The sequence below is a fragment of the Equus caballus genome, chromosome 8, assembly GCF_041296265.1.
Source record: "Equus caballus isolate H_3958 breed thoroughbred chromosome 8, TB-T2T, whole genome shotgun sequence".
NCBI lineage: Eukaryota > Metazoa > Chordata > Mammalia > Perissodactyla > Equidae > Equus > Equus caballus.
In genome coordinates, this window is record NC_091691.1 from 45,530,364 (window position 1) to 45,547,573 (window position 17,210).

The window sequence follows — 17,210 nt, forward strand, 5'->3', positions numbered from 1 at the left end:
TACATTTAGATATCACCATACACCTGTTAGAATGACTATAATTACAAGACAAAAAACAACAAATGTTGGAGAGGATGTGGAGAAAAGGGAACCCTCATACACTGCTGGTGGGAATGCAAACCAGTACAGCCACTATGGAAAACAGTATGGAGATTCCTCAAAAAATTAAAAATAGAAATACCATATGACCCAGGTATCCCACTACTGGGTATTTATCCAAAGAACTTGAAATCAACAATTCAAAGAGATTTACGCATCTCTGTGTTCATTGCATTATTCACAATAGCCAAGACTTGGAAGCAACTCAAGTGTCCATCAACTGGCACATAAAGAAGATGTGGTAAACATATACAATGGAATATTACTCAGCCATACAAAAGACAAAATAGTCCCATTTGCAACATGGATGGACCTTGAGGGTACTATGTTAAGTGAAATAAGCCAGACAGAGAAAGACAATCACCATATGATTTCACTCATATGTAGAAGATAAACACATGGACAAAGAGAAACAATTAGTGGTTACCAGAGGGGAAGGGGGTTGGGGGATGGGCAAAAGGGACACATATGTAAGATGACATATAAAAAACTGGCCACTGGTGGTAAGCATGATGCAGTCTAGCCAGAAACTGATATATAATGATGTATACCTGAAATTACACAATGTTATAAACCAATATGACCTCAATAAAATAATTTTTAAAAATAAAATAAATAAATAAATACACTTTAGAGCCTGAAGTCATCTCATATTTGATGTACAAAATCTAGGATTGGAGTCGGGTAATGTCACTAAAAGCAGCAACTGTTTAACTTATGAAAAATGTTTTCACAAATTTGATTTCTAAGAAAGAATTTCTAATCAAGAGAAAGTGAGGTGAAGAGGAAAGAACGAATTTGTTTTTCTATTTCAAACTCACAATCATTGGTTCAAAACTGCTACTGGGTTTAAGTCATCTAGGCAGCTTTTCAAACACTCTGAGGTCTTCCTGCTCCATCCATAACATCCGATTGTCATCATGTCCAAGCTACAACCTAGGATTTTGTTGCTCCAAAGGAGAAGGCTGTTGGCTGTGGCTCAAGATACTTTACCAAGAGACTTACTAGCAACGCTTGAGAAGCAATTAAGAATCATGCTCCTCCTGGGTAAGGCCAGGTAACTGGGTCACCTTCTCTTCTTACTTCACATCTTACCACAGCTCAAGATGTCACATCAGGAGAGCTCTTCTGTCCCCTTAGTGACTCACCACCCTCCCGTCTCACCCTGTGTCCCACTAGCACCTGCTTGCAGAGAGCCCCTCCTGTATTCCGGAGCAATTGTTCCATCTAGCTTTAATTACAATAAATGCTATCTTAAGATATATCAACCTCTCCATTATACTCACACAGAATACGAAGATTTTCCCTACTCTGGAGAAAAATAATTTCTTTGAAAGTAAGCTTCCTTTCTACCCTGAGCAATTAGCTACAAGACAGAAGCAACAGAGAAGGAATTTCTTAGGGGAAAGGAAACTATATAATGGAGGAGAAAAATCACAGAACAGACCCAGGAGCTTGGAAATAATTAGCAGGATAAAGTAATATTCCGATTTCTTTATGACATCACCTAAAAAAGGCAAGTTCAGTGGAAATTAAGTTTATTTCTAGATATACCATATTAAAATATATGCCATGTTTATTTAGAATAGTATAATCAATGCAAAAATAGAACTCTCCTCTGTAAAAGTTAAGAACAATACTGTAGGCTAGATACATGATATTTTAGTCAGGTCTTCAGTATTAGCATCTCAGATCAAAGAATCTAGTTATACACACCAACTTATCATACAAAATATATACAAAAGCATAATTGTAGTGTAGAAAAATGAAGTTACCAAAATATAACTTATGTAATTTACTTTACAAAAAATGTATTCCAGTTAATTTTTTTCAAGAGCTTCACCAATTAGTCGAATAGCGACACTCTTGCCCTCGTCTGTCTGAATAACGAGCAAAGCTTCAAATCTGCCCGCCGACTTTGGTCTGAACTGCACGGGCATGTTGATGTAATGCTGGGCCCTGTGAAGAGAAAGGGAACATGAGCAGCCTGACGCCACAGAAACGTGTGAATCACCTGCCATAGTGAGCACAAAGCCTGGCAGAAAGCTCCAGGAGGTTTTTGATGAAAGAATCTAGTCAAGTTACATACAGCTTAAATTTAGCTCTCATTTCTCTGATGCTATAATTAAATAAGAAACTGGCACAAAGTAGAGAAGAATCTAAACTCTGATTCAACAGTACAGCACATAGATTACTGGCTATCCAATAAAAAGAGGAAAAGGGAAATAAGAGGTCTGGTCTGTTGTGTCTGGAGCTTCGCAGTCTGTCTGCAACAGCAGGTGGCCGTCGACCTCAGAAAGAGTCAGGGGGCCTCCTCCACACCCCGACCTTCCGACCGTGGCAGCACACTCAGCTGGGAAGAACATTCAACCGACCTGCCCCGTGCCTATCAGTAACAGGGCTGTAACGGTTTTTGCTCCAAAATTCATACAAAACTTTTATCAAAAATCTTCTTGAAAATGTATTTTCAGATTATACAGTAGGTAATGAGTGCTCTATGTTTAAAAGTAGTATGTTGGGAGGTTTGTTTTTGTCTATAAAACCAGGTCCAAAGAGCTTCAAAAATATACCTTTCCTCCTGCAGTGAATGAGACCACATATACTTTATCACCGCCTATGGACGTCATTGACTTTCAGTCTTAGTTGATAGCTTTTAGACTTTCCTCCAGAGGAGGTACTTCATCCCTCAGTCTCATCTCAGAGCTACATGTTTTAAAGTTCAGCAGTCAGAACTGATAGACACTTTTATTTCCAAAATATTCCTGATAAAACCCAAGACAGTATTAGGTTTTGGGTTCACAATAGCACAGTGGATTAGAAATTTAGAAAGTATTTCAAAGCCCTTTTCCTGGATATAATTGATAACGCAGAATATATACATATACACATATATTTAAAGACTGGGTTACTTTCCCCAAATGCATTATACCTTATTTTTCCATGTCAAAGCTAATGTGCCTTTAAAAAAAGTACCTGTTCCATGGCATTGACAAATCACAATTTTCTCTTTCATGTTAGCATTTCAATATTCAGAATAATAGTACAATTTGCCAACTTAAGAGACTTTATAATTTATTAATTACTAAAAGTAATAAAATATCCCAAGGTAAATCCCTGGAAGATCCCAATATTAGCAAATTTCAACATGGAATATAGAAGTGTTCTATATTCAACTGAGGAAGTATTTTAAAAAATGTATTGTGATGAACATGTATCATCCACTTTAGATATACAGATACTTTGAGTAAACTATAACACAATTTAGAAAGAACTATGAACTTTAATATAGCTACAGAATACTATCAATAAGATGGACATATTTAAAATAGTAGCTTGTATTATTATTATTAAAAACTGCTTTAATCTCTCTCTCTCCACACACACACACACACGAAACGGAAAAGGTAGTAGTAAAGTATGCTGAACCTAGTGGAGAGGTCTCGTTCTGAACCTTTGCTAGCTAATGGCCCATCTTACGGCAAACGCATATGAGAGCACAGTTTGTGAAGAGAGCAGAGAGGCAGCTGTGGACGTGCATTCTCAACCACCTCGTGCGCTACAGGCCCCGGTCTACATTTAAAGGGCTTATCAGAACCTACAATTATTTAAGCCACACTTTTTCTTTCTTTTCTTTTTTAATTTAAAAGCAATACTTTGTGTAAGAAAAAGCTAGTACGTTAGCACAGCCAAGGTACCATCATTATCAAAGAAATCAAGAAATTGCTTGGGTGAGAAGTAACGACAGTAACGACAGTGTTGTTCCTTGGCTGTGACTTCTGTGAGCACTGTCCTTCCCTCTCAAATGACACAGGACGGTGTGTCAGCTGAGCAGCTGCAGCTTGCCAGGACCTGCAGCATGCTGCTGCATGGAAACGCAGGCATGGAGGAGGGGAGGCATGTTAGACTTGAAAGAAAACAATAGGTGAAGAGGAGGATGCTCTTCAGGGATAAGCGGGAACATGAACAAATTCTTTTAAAAAAGATATGAGAAAGAGATGAATACCCAGAATCCAAAAAGGAACCTTTACAAAAAACCCTTAATGTTTCCTTTTCCCTATTACCTCCTGTATAATCGGTCACGTTAAGGGGGTTAACATCCCCAACATACAGACACATTCACCCATCCCTGCATGAGGCAGAACTCATGCAAGTTCTGGAGGAAGCTCTCCTGCCTATTTATGTCGCTGTCAGTCGACACCCCAAAGGCCACGTGCTGCTTTATGCGTGAGCGTGAGAACTCACTGAGAGCAGCCCCATCAGGCTTCACAACAGCCTTGGAAAAGGGGCATATTTGTAAGGCAATTATTACCTCATGTACCCTACAGATGACTAAAGTCACGTTGTTACTCTGGAAGGGCATAGTTAATGGTGTCACAAAGCAGAAAGCGATCTAATGAATGAAAATGGGATTAATGAAAGGCTGGGAATAGCTTCTCATGATTCTCAAAACAGATCTTGTTTCACTTGCCAAAGCAAGCTAACTGTTGCTCTCAACCAGCAATTAGATTTCATGATCCCTTGTCCAAAGTCAAAGTGTCTCACACTTCAGACAGATACAAAAGCACTCAATGCTTATAATGAGAACGAGTGCTACTATTGCAGTTTTGTGGTAAAAAATTTCAAGTGAGATACTGTAGCAAAGTTCTGCTTCTTTTCCACAGTTGAAAAAAGTCATTTTTTTTAAGTATGCTTTTTGGTGAGGAAGATTGGCCCTGAGCTAACATCTGTTGCCAATCTTCCTCTTCCTTTTTTTCTCCCCAAAGCCCCAGTACATGGTTGTATATCCTTGTTGAAGATCATCCTAGTTCTTCTATGTGGGATGCTGCCACAGCATGGCCTGATGAGTAGTGTGTAGGTCCACACACTGGTGAATCCCGGGCCACCAAAGCAGAGTGTGCAAACTTAACCACTCAGCCACGGGGCTGGTCCCAAGTGATTCTTATGTATAAAGAAACCACCTCTCTGCCTTCCTTTACATAAAATTTAAGCCTATGGATGTGCCATGAGAGAAGAATTTTCTCTGACCTAGGATTTACTCATTTGGTTAAATAGATCACAGAGTTACTCCTTTATAAACATGACTTTCTTATTCATATTTCATGAGGTTTATACTGAGTTGCTGCTATTAAAGTTGATGCTGGAGGGGGTCAGCCCCACAGCTGAGTGGTTAAGTTTGCACACTCCGCTTCGGTGGCCTGGGGTTTACGGGTCTGGATCCTGGGCACAGACCTACACATTGCTTATCAAGTCATGCTGTGGTGGCATCCCACAGAGAGGAACTAGAATGACCTATAACTAGGATACACAACTATGTACCGGGGCTTTGCAACAGTCTTCTTCATCAGGGCCAATCTTCCTCGCCAAAAGAAAAAAAAAGTCGATGCTGGAATTTGTAACATCATGCATTTATCCTGAGTTCCGTAATGATAGTTAATATGGATGAACACTTTCCAGAAACTCATCATGATCAGAATAACTTAAGTATCTGTCACAAGTAAGGTATAAAATTATCTTCAAAGTATAAAAATTTAAAAATATTTTAAAGTAATAACATGTTCAAAGAGTATAAAGCAAACAAAATTGTATCCTGTGATGGTAGCTTATGTAAACTGTCTAAATTTTGCTTAATTTAAAAATACATTCCCATATTTATAAATTGTTTTAGATGCCATTAATATGACCTAAGCTGCACAGAAAAGCAGTGCTCTAATTTATGACAGCTTAAAATTTTCTAGCCTTGCAATGGCAAGTCAACATGCTCAACTCTATAAAAATGTCTACTTTTAAATGGCTAGCAATGAATACATTTTATATTTTGAAACTGGTTTTTAGAAAACAAGTTAAAGCTAAGCAAAATGCCATTTCATTTACAAACATTGAATTTCTCATTAAAAATGTTTTAAGTGGGGCTGGCCCAGTGGCGCAGCAGTTAGTCCACACGTTCCACTTTGACGGCCTGGGGTTTGCTGGTTCAGATTCCGGGTGCGGACATGGCACTGCTTGGCAAGCCATGCCGTGGCAGGTGTCCCACATATAAAGTAGAGGAAGATGGGCACAGATGTTAGCTCAGGGCCAGTCTTCCTCAGCAAAAAGAGGAGGATTGGCAGCAGATGTTAGCTCAGGGCTGATCTTCCTCAAAAAAAAAAAAAGTTTTAAGCATCATGTTTATAATATTGAAGTCGAGATACACATGAAAAGGAGGAGGGGGAGGAGGAAGAAGTGCAGCAGCCGTTGCAGCTGTTATTAAGATAACTACTAAATCCAGGAAGGTTCACAAACAAGAAATAACGCTACTAGCTTGCTACAAAAATCAGATAAAGAAAAATAAAGATGGCTAATATGAAAATAATTTGACAATTTAATTGCCAAAATTATATCTCAATTTAGGTAATGTCCGTATTCTATGAATTTATAATACCTCAATGACAATTATACTATACCACAGAAGGACTGCCACCCCAAAGTTCCCCTTCTATCTCCTTCATTCAATTGGTCTTGTTCCTATATCCCTATTAGGAATACACTCTGCCACGTGCAATCCTATTGCAATGGAATACGTTTAGGTTCTTTTTCTGCAAGAGTCAAGGAGGTAGAGGATTTGGCTTACAAATTTCAGCTGAAATAGAATTTTTAAAAAAATCTGTGAAAGCAAATTAAGCAAAGAACATAACATCAAAAGAGAATTTGAAACCACAATGCCTTCAGTAATGAAAGTTGGAAAATGAATGTTTAATTCCAGGAAGTTTTAACTGCATCATCCTCTAGCTATAAAATGGGGAAAAGTGACATAAAGCTAAACAATTTAACAAGCTATTTTAAATAATGAGTCTTTACCACAACTACAGATAAGCTGAATGCAAACACTGTTTTAAAAAACTGGTAATAGGGGCCAGCCCAGTGGTGCAGCGGTTAAGTTTACACGTTCCGCTTTGCCAGCCTGGGTTTCGCTGGTTTGGATCCTGGGTGTGTACCTACCCATCGCGTGTCAAGCCATGCTGTGGCTGGCATCCCACATATAAAGTAAAGGAAGATGGGCACAGATGTTAGCTCAGGGCCAGTCTTCCTCAGGAAAAAAAGGAGGATTGACAGCAGATGTTAGCTCTGGGCTACTCTTCCTCAAAAAAAAAAAAAAAAGCATGGTACTAGGCTGTTAAAGGGAATTAAAAAAAAAAGATCTGTAAAATTTCTTAGAATTATTTTTTTATTTTTATTTTTTTTAGATAAGAAGAACTTCTTCAAACAAAAATCTGAAGCTCTTCCAGAAGTTGTGACATGTGTACGCTAGTTTACACATAAGTATTCCACCTGAACCACCTTGCATTTAGAGATATACTCCTCCAAAAAGCTGGTTAAGATCAGGATATGAACCAGGCAGAGAAGAAACGGGAAGCAGAATTAATAATGCAGTTATGACGAAGTCTGAATTCAGATAATAACAGCGTTCAGGATAGACCATTTATTCAGTATCTATTTGTACTCAGTTCCTAAGGAGTTACCATCACTGGGAATTTAAATGATCTATTTTTAAATAAACTAATTGCTTCTGCAGTTATGCCACTCTGTATTTAGGAGTACCAACCTCTAATAACACGCAGTACAACATTGCTAGCCTTAAGCCATCAGGGCAAACCTTTAACTGGAGGGATCACAGACTGCTGGGAGACAAGATCTCAGAGCAGAGAACTCGGAAAACGTGGACTTAGTAGTTTTTTAAACTTAGGTCTTTCTCTTCTGTGTAGTTGTTGAAGGGCTCAGTGGGAAAGCACGGATACGATGTTCTATCAAAATCTCTGGATGGACCCTGCGGGCAAGGCCAACTAAACGGAGGGAGGGCTTTATTAACAATGCTGAGGATACCATCGTCTGCTGAGTGCTTCCTATGACCAGGCACTAATACCCACACGTCTCTGATGAGTTCCTCCTAACAATTCCATGCTGTCAGGAGCGTTATCATCTCCACTTTACGAATTAGGAAATTGAGGCTTAGAGAAATTAAGTCTATGACAACTTTCTAGATATATTCATTGTTGAATCTGCACAGTTTGCCTTCAGGTAAGTCTCCCAGAAGGCAAAGGAAGTGCTTAACTCTCGAGTACATAAATAACACGTTGTATAGTATATTGGATGGGGAAGGGGTGGTGAAAGAGTGAAAAGAAAAGGTAAGAGGTGGCAGGAACAGGCCTCCCACAAGTCATCTTTTCACGATCTAGAGATATGTGTAAGTTTCTAGAGCACAGCACTGCTGGTCTTAATAATTCAGTAAGACAGTCCGAGAATGGACTTGCAGAGTGGTCCAAGTTTTCATAGAATATAACATGTTTTTGGAATAGTCTCCTAATGTTAAAATGAAAGATCTTATACTAATTAAATGGTTTGATTAAAGATTCAAAGATGAAGATAAAATTATTCTTCAGTATTAAGCTCAAAAGAACCCTACTGTTAAAATTCTAAGTAACAATGACAACTCAGTTTGAGATTTCAACCTAAATATACATCATAGGGAAAAAGAAAATTAGCAAGGATGACAAGAAAATGAGGCCCTGATTTAAGAACAATATAGGTTATTTGAAGAATGACAACTGGAAAATACCATAGTAAAAGTTTTCCCAATTAGTCTGGGAAGGTTTTTGTCCTAATCAGTGAAAATTTAAATCCCTGATTCTTAGCATAGTGAAAATAACATTCAAAGCAGGAACTGTTCTAAAGTTAATCACAAGATAATTAAGGTTCTACTGCTAGGTAACAGGAATCATATGCTAAGTCCACAACATCGCTTGAAGTTGGGGTTTCTAGATGGTGAAGCACACCTGGGGGCAGTCAGGCACTGCTTTCCTGCAGGCTCCTTCTCTCTGTCCTGCTTATGAAGATGCAGGTGCTCAATGTTCTGTGGGGCTGGCAATGAAGATGAGGGGCTGTAATAGCGGGAGACCGCGCAAGTCCTAACTCCCAAGAGGAATTTCGGTGTCCTTGAAAACAAAGTCCTGAACTAGGATGAGAACATTTTGATTTAGGATAAACTCACCTCAAAGAATACTTTGAATGTTTGACGTAGAAAGGCTCTCTGGGACTTAAAAACTTCAGCTGGAATTTAATATGAAACACTTCATGAAGTTATGCAAGTCAGATATTTGAGCACACTTAAAACATACATTTCTTTAGTTAAAGATAACATTTTATAAATTTAAGTGTAGTCACAAAATTAGGTAAGACAATAAATGCTAATGAAAATACATTTAAGGAAATTTTAATATGAATTTACTCTAGTTTTGACTAGAGTAAATGCCATCCAGAAATACGTAGGTGTGATGGTTCAGAAGAAAAAGAGAAAAAGCTAAAAAATGAAAATATGAAAACAAATGCTAAATATTTTCAATCTTCAGATAAAGGGTCATGAACTTCCCATGAGTTTATTTTCAAATACATATTAAGGCATTTTAAAAATTAACTCATTATTACAACTTGAATATAACCTATAAAACAAGCTTCTTACTATCAGGAAAATGTTTACCAAACAGTTGAATACGCTGACTTTTCCAAAACCCACAGTAGTACTGCCAACTTACTGAGTGTGTAATAAAAGAATTATTTCGCAAATTGACTTTTAACATCCTTGATTCTCCAACTCTAGTTGGCAGAAACTGATACACATCTTCTGGGGCATAAACTCCACGGTGGGTCAAGTCAAGCTGCCTGCTTTGGAAATAGGTTTAAAAGTTAATTATTTTAAAGATCCATAGTAATTTAAACTATTTATATATTAAATTATGAAGTATTGCTTTAATTTCTGTTTTCTCTCACAACTCAGCTAAAAAACAGTTTTGTAATGGCAATTTAACTAATCTGTATAAAGATAATGCTGACAGCAGAAATACTCACATAAAGGTCCTAGGGTAGCTGCTCTGTAAGACAGGAGAGCAGCAGCACCTCCACCCGCTCTTTCTCACTGAAGTCTGGCTTGCCAGGCATCTCAAACCCTGTTTGTAGAAAGGCGATCCTTCCACCTGAGTTTATTTCACCCAGACTACTCACAGTACAGTCCACTGGATGATCTTCATTTTCTCAGGGATACACACTACTCTGAGAGTACGGGACAAGCTTTGGCCTCTAGGCAGCATTTAATGGTAGTGACCACTTCCTCTTGCCTTGGCTTCCAGATTGCATGCTGCTGACTTTCATTTCTCTGGCCACTCATTAGTCTGTGCAGGCTCCTCTCCACTCCCTCACCTCTAATGCCGTGTCTCAAAGGCTTGGCCCCGGACATCCCTAACAGCTCACACTACACTCTCCTTAGGCAATCTCATCTCAGCTGATCCAGCGACCTCACACCTATGTGACTTCCAGGTTTGTATTCTCAGCTCAGACTGAGCCTCTGGACAACATACCTATATATCCCGTCATCACACAATTTTCTCCCTTTGGCTATCTCAAAGATATCTTTGTCTCTACAAATACAGACTAAACTTGATCTTTCTCCTCAAACCTGATCCTCTACTTGTATTTTCCATCTTGGGGAATGGTACCTGGGAGCCACCTTTGACCCCCTTTCTCTCTCACACCTCTTTATCCAATCTACCATGAGTTCTTCAAATTTCTTTCCTACATACTTCTCAAATCTGCCCATTTCTCATCATCTTCCTTGACTTCATCTTAGTCCTGGACTTCTTAAAAATAGCCTCTGACTTGTTTTACCCTATCTACTCTTGCCTCCTTCTAATCAGTCCATATAAATACTTGAATCTGATTATGTCACTCAATGGCTTCCAATAGCTTCCCAGATAAACACTCAAATCCTTCATCTGACATTCAAGGCCCTGAGTGGTCTGCACTCTGCCCACCTCCCTCTCTAGCCTCACCTCACACTATTCTCCCTTCTACTCTGTGCTGTAGGCCTGTGGGCTGCTTTTGGTTTCTCAAGAGCCAACAATCCTCATCACCTTAGTCTTTTACACAGCTGGGAACTTTTCCTACCCTGTTCACCTAGGTCATTTCCACTCATCCTACTCAACTTAAAGGTCCCATTTCAAGAAGGTTCCCAGATATCACAGATCAAGCTCCTTCTGTCATGTTTCCCATTTATTTCCTTCCAGTCCTTTCCAACCCTGTTAGTATGATTATTTGTGATGTGACTCCTCCTCTAGAAGGTGAAGTCCAAGGAGGCAAAGAGCAGGGCAGCTTTGCTTCCTGTCTTATCTCCGCTACCTGGCACAGTGAGCATTCAGTAAGCATGGGATGAGGAGACGAGCAAAGACATAGAGGGTGTGGTAAGAATATACTCTTTAAAGGATTCTAATTTCTTACAAAATGCATTATTCACTCCCATTAGAAAATAAATGACCACATTTATATTAAGTTCAACAGGTATTGAACATATCCATTTTTCTTACAAGCAACTTCCTCCAGAACTAAGTCAGACCTAAACATTAGTTAATTAAGGATTAGAAGAAATATTTTCATTAGGTAAAATACTTAAATATTATCAATAAAGCTACGTAAGCTGCTGGTATAAAATATACATTTTTTTAAAGTTTTTAAGAATCTATTTTCATATACTACTTTTGGGAATAGTTTTGAGAAAACTATTTGGCGGTTTACTCCAAAGTTAAACTCATGCTTACCATATGACCCAGCAATTCCACTCTTAGGTATTTTTATCCAAAAGAAATGAAAAGGTATGTCTACAAAAATACACACACAATAATGTTCATAGCACCTTCATCCATAATGGCTCCAAATTAGAAGCCAACCAAATGTCAATAAGGAAATGAACAAATTATGGTATGTTCATATGATGGAATACCAAACAATACAAAGTAACAAACTACTGATATACTCAACAACACAAATGAATCCCAAAAAACATTAAGAAGCTAGACACAAAGACTGCATATGTATAAGAAATTCAGCAAAACCAACCTACAGCAATAGATCAGAATAGAACAAATCTTGGGGTACGGGTAGGGGTTGACTGCAAAGGGACACATAAGGACTTTCTGGGGAGAGAGAAACACTCTCCATCTTGACTGGAGTGGTAGTAACGCATGTAAACTTACAGGTAAAATCATTGAGCATTTTACCGAATGCAGTTACATCTCAATAAAGTACTGGAAAAAAATTCATAAGAATGACAGAAACAACATACCCAGGTATGAGAGCAGAAGCCTCTGATGCAGCTTGTCTTTGGGGCTTAACTAAATTATCTATTTTAATGAGGGTATTTGTGGAAATGCATGGATTTTCTGGTTCATTTTCTGCTTTGACACTCTGTATAAAAAAATCACAGGGTGGTGGGGGAGAAATAAATACTCTAGGAAAATATATGGATATTTACCTATTTGAATTGTACTATTTCCCTCATAACTTTTTAAGAGGAGAAAAGATTTTTAAGTTCCCTAAAATTACAAACTCTATGCTTTCTTTTACACACACACACACACACACATACACACACACAATCTTACCTAATCAAGTCAAACAGAGGTTTCATAGAGCCAAACCCAGACCTTCAACATGCCAATCAATAAAAACAAATGAGAAAATTAAGATTATAGGGCTATACAACAGAATTAGTAAAACAAGAATACCAGGAAAATAGTCTGCATTTTCAAACCAGTTTTTCATGTCAGTTTCACTTAGTGTTTTAAGTGAAACTTTAACTTATTTACTTCTAATAATTTACTTAAATTCAGTGTAATACTCACTTGTCCAGAGAGTTGAAATCTCAAGGTGTGTTTCATGTGAGGCTCTTTAAGGGGGTGACACTCAACATCCCAAAACTGGGCATAATCCCCTTTATCTCTGGGCAAAAACGTGATGGAGACCTACAAAACAACACATCCAGAAGAGAGATTTAGACACTGAAACTTACACACATGTAGCTAGATCACCAATTCAAAGTGTCGGTATGAAAAATTAAAGGAAAAAATGTTTTTGCATTGGCTAGTTTTGCCACTAATTGAAAAAGAATTTGAGCAATTCTATTTTTAGTGGGCTTTTATTAGACCAGATCCAAAATACATTTTTCTTTAAGGGTTTGTGTAACATGGTCTTTAAAATATAAATTTTTCGAACTAAAAAAAAATATATATCAAAAAGTTCTAGAACTGTCAAGTAGAAGACCTAAACGAGGAGGGTCCAACGGCAAAAACACAACGCAGTCTTTCACTGCAATATTTTTGGAACCCTCTGCTGGCCAAGTGGGAGAGCACTACGGCCTAGCCCACGCCACCAACTGGAGAGACCGAAAGCACACACAGAAAAGTGAAGGAAGGAGTCGGGGTGTAACAGGAGGCAGAAAAGACAAGGGCTGCTAGGCTACGGAATAGCAGTTTTTCTTACGATTCACTTCAGAACGTTGGTCAGAACTAGTTACCTTGACCATACAGCTCAAAGGTATATATATGAACTGTATGCGTACAACCTGTAAAAAGCTCAATAATGAGAAAGTGGTAAAATTTAAAAATAGTATTTTATCAAGTTTACCAGTATTAAGAACTTTCTTTGTCAAAGAATTTAATGTTAAAAATACTGACTACAAGCTAGGTTAGTTAGGTTAACAGTTAATCAGTATCTTAGAGTCTGGACTTAACATTAGAACACTTAAGTGACCTAATCTCTGTCGATACAGAACATAAGAAACAATGCAGCCAGCAAGCCTGAGAGTGAAGGCAGAGGCAGGATGCTGACAGGGATGAGATCATTGAGATTAGGGAATGACACTGGAAAAGATGATAGGGACGCTGAGAAGATTAAGGAAGAAAAGAATGAAAACAACCATGTCCTAAATAGTGAAAACATACAAATTATGTGGAACCACTGGGGACTACAGTACCACATATTCTACAGATGCCACTTACACCTGCTTCTATCACCAAAAAATAAACAACGAGGAGAGAAACACTTAGTGCATGTTATACACTAGGCACATAATGGGAACTTTAACACTGATTAGCTCATTTAATCCCAAATCAAACTGACCAGTGTTTCAAAAAATTACTGTGTACATCTCTTACTGTAAGAAATAGGTTATAATTAACATTTTTTCCCCCTTGTAGATCACTATTATATACATCAGTAATTGTGCTATTTGGTAATACTTCCCTAAATGGTCCCAAAATGATGTGCTTTACTTCCCCCTGCCTCCCCCCACAACAAATTAAATAACCAGACCTAGAGTTCCTTTGATAAATAAGATTTGACAATGTGGCCAGCAATTAATTTGGTCAGCATATACAGTCATGAACACAACAAAAATCAAAGATCTCAGGGAGCTTATATTTCCACTGTGTGAAGAAGAGAAATTCCTGGGAGCCAATCTAGTCCTGCATCCTCACTCTTCTCCTTTTTTACAGTTTTACTGAGATATAACTCACATACATACAATTCACCCATTTCAGGTGTAGTCAGTGGTTTTCAGTATATCTCCAGAACTGTGAAACCATCACCACAATCTAATTTTAAAATATTTTCAATAATCCCCAAAGAAACCCCATACCATTAGCAGTATTCCCCACTCTCCATCCTCACTCCCAGCCCCAGCAATCACTAATCTACTTTCTGTCTCTATAGATTTATCTGTTCTGGACATTTCACATAAACTGAATCATACAACATGCTGCCTTTTGTGTCTGGCTTGTTTCAGCATAGTCTTCTCAAGATTCATCCAAGTTGGTAGCATGCTATCAGTAATTCATTCTTTATTGCCAAACATTTCATGGTATGGATATACCACATTTTGTTTATCCATCCATGAGCTGATGGACATTTGGGTTATTTCCATCCTTTTTGGCTATTTTGAATAAGGCTGCTAAGAACATTTGTGTCCAAGTTTTCATTTGAATACTGGTTTTCAATGTTTTTGGGTATATATCCAGAAGTGGGGTTGCTGACTTATATGGTAATTCGACATTTAATTTATAGAGGAACTATCAGTTTTCCACAGCACCTATTCCATTTTCCTTCTCCACCAGCAGCGTATGAGAGTTCTAATCTCTCTACATCCTCATCAACACTTGTTTTTTTTTAAATCATAGTCATCCTAGTGGGTGTGAAGTGATATCTCATTGTGGTTTTGTTTGGAACTTTGGTGATGACTAGTAATTTTGAGCATCTTTTCATGTGTTTATTGGCCACTTGCAAATCTTCTTTGGAGAAATGTCTATTCAGATCATCTACTCATTTTTTAAACTGCTTATTTGTCTTTATTTTATTTTAAACTATTACTAAGTCACGTACTTTATTTATTTATTTTTTTGTGAGGAAGATCGGCCCTGAGCGGACATCTGTTGTCGATCTTCCTCTTCTTTTTTTCTTCTTCTCCCCAAAGCCCCAGCACATAGTTGTATATCCTAGTTATGAGTCAGTCTAGCTCTTCTATATGGGATGCCACCAAAGCACGGCTTAATGAGCGGTGCATGGGTCTGTGCCCAGGATCCAAACTGGCAAACCATGGGCCACCGAAGCACAGTACATGAACTTAACCACTTGGCCAGTGGGCCAGCCCGTCTTTATCTTATTGAGTTGTACACATTCTTACACATTCTGAACATAAGTCCTTTGTCAAATACTTGATTTCTAAATATCACCTCGCATACTCTGGTTGTCTTTTCACTGACTTAATGGTATCTTTTGACACACAAAAGTTTTTAATTTTGATAATTCATCTAGTTTTTCTTTTGTCACTTGTGCTTTATTGGTGTTATATGTAAGAAACCAATGCTTAACTCAGAGTCATGAAGATTTATGTTATCTTCCTAATATCATGTGAGTGCTATAGTTTAAATGAGTCTCAGCTATCAGCATAAAAAAGAAAAAGTACATTACTGAGGCCAAGTGAACAACTAATGTCACTAAGAGATATCTGAAGGGGCTATGTCAGGTCTACAAATGAATTAAAATTTAAGAGGTCATGGTACTAAAGGGATCCATCACCACGCACCCATGAAGATATACTGCTGACTACAACGTGGACATTGAGTTGTTTTTGAGTAGTGGCAGATTTTTCTGACTATGACTGGTGGACAAAACCATTGTCTAGATCAGCGCTACTTGAAGTGTGTCCTAACTTTAGCAAGCTGCAGCCACATGAAGTGCTTGTATCAGAACATAAATCAATCATACTACTAAGCACGGGGCTTCATTTAGCTGTTTAGAAAGCCAGACTTTCTGCTGCAGGAAGCAGCAAACTGACTTGCACTGATGCAGGCCTCTTCTCCTGTGGCAGCCTGGCTGTGAGGAGCAGTGGTCTAGGTGTAGCAAACTACTCTGGGTGGGAACAAATGAGGCACTCCTGGCCAATCAACACCATGTTCTTACCAGCTGGCTGTGAAAAAAAGTCAGAACTCACCTTTTGGATTCTGTGGCTTTCCAGTATACCAGAAATAGGAGAACATCTGAATGCTGTATAGGTGGCTCTAAAAACATCTCCACTTTCATCGACTCCCTACAAAGTAATCATTTAAACAATCATATGAAAAAATATAAAAGTCAACAGATCAATTTGGAGTGACACCATTACCTTTTGGTTATTGAGGACACAAACTCATTTTCAGTGAACAAGGAAAGCTCAAGGCCTGCCTGGTGTGGTAGCACCACTTGACGTGGCTCACAGAAGGCCTCTCCTCCGTATGTCAGCAGCCACTCCTCCCTGGCTACGGCGATCTTGAGGATGCTATTCGTAATGTTGAAGGATTGCCTTTCCCTCAAAGACCCAGAAGAACTTGCTGAATGTACATTTTAACATCCTATGCAATACTAGTTATTTCTTTTCAGTAGGTCCAGCAGTATCTTTTGGACACATTTTATTAATATTATGGCTCAAAACTGTTACCATCACACAAAATACGTGGCAGGAAAGCCATGGTGTTCTAAACAACATACATGACAACACACTCAATTCAGGCAGTGCCCACTGGCGGAGATCCTTGCACTACACAGTAGGCTAACACTGGCAAAGAACATTCAATTCTGCCACCTGTACTAGCTCCCACTGGCTGAAAATATACAACAGTATTTGGAAAACAGGAGAGAAAAACTGTGTGCATGCGCACATACACACAATGTTCTACAACAAAATTTTTATATATTTTAAAAAATTACGTTATTTCAGATAAAAA

At 38.3% G+C, this 17,210-nt stretch overlaps 1 protein-coding gene across 10 annotated transcripts in view; it reads right to left on the bottom strand.

Moving 5' to 3' along the window:
* Positions 1–1,620: 1,620 nt before the first annotated feature.
* Positions 1,621–17,210, bottom strand: part of CEP192 (centrosomal protein 192) — a 114,769-nt gene continuing 99,179 nt past the window's right edge. For 4 of the 10 annotated variants that reach the window (XR_011420929.1, XM_014727718.3, XM_070220657.1 and 1 more), the window contains 6 exons: positions 16,442–16,537; positions 12,798–12,917; positions 12,239–12,360; positions 9,663–9,792; positions 9,122–9,180; positions 1,621–2,058 (listed from right to left, as the gene is read on the bottom strand). Coding sequence is in view for 6 of the 10 variants with exons in the window: in XM_014727718.3 (XP_014583204.3) it covers positions 1,920–2,058; positions 9,122–9,180; positions 9,663–9,792; positions 12,239–12,360; positions 12,798–12,917; positions 16,442–16,537 (666 nt within the window). In the remaining 4 variants the exon portion in view is untranslated. Of the gene's footprint in view, positions 2,059–9,121; positions 9,181–9,662; positions 9,793–9,975; positions 10,074–11,590; positions 11,775–12,238; positions 12,361–12,797; positions 12,918–16,441; positions 16,538–17,210 lie in introns of those variants that run through there. The other 6 variants (XR_011420930.1, XM_014727719.3, XR_011420927.1 and 3 more) reach the window with 5 other exon arrangements.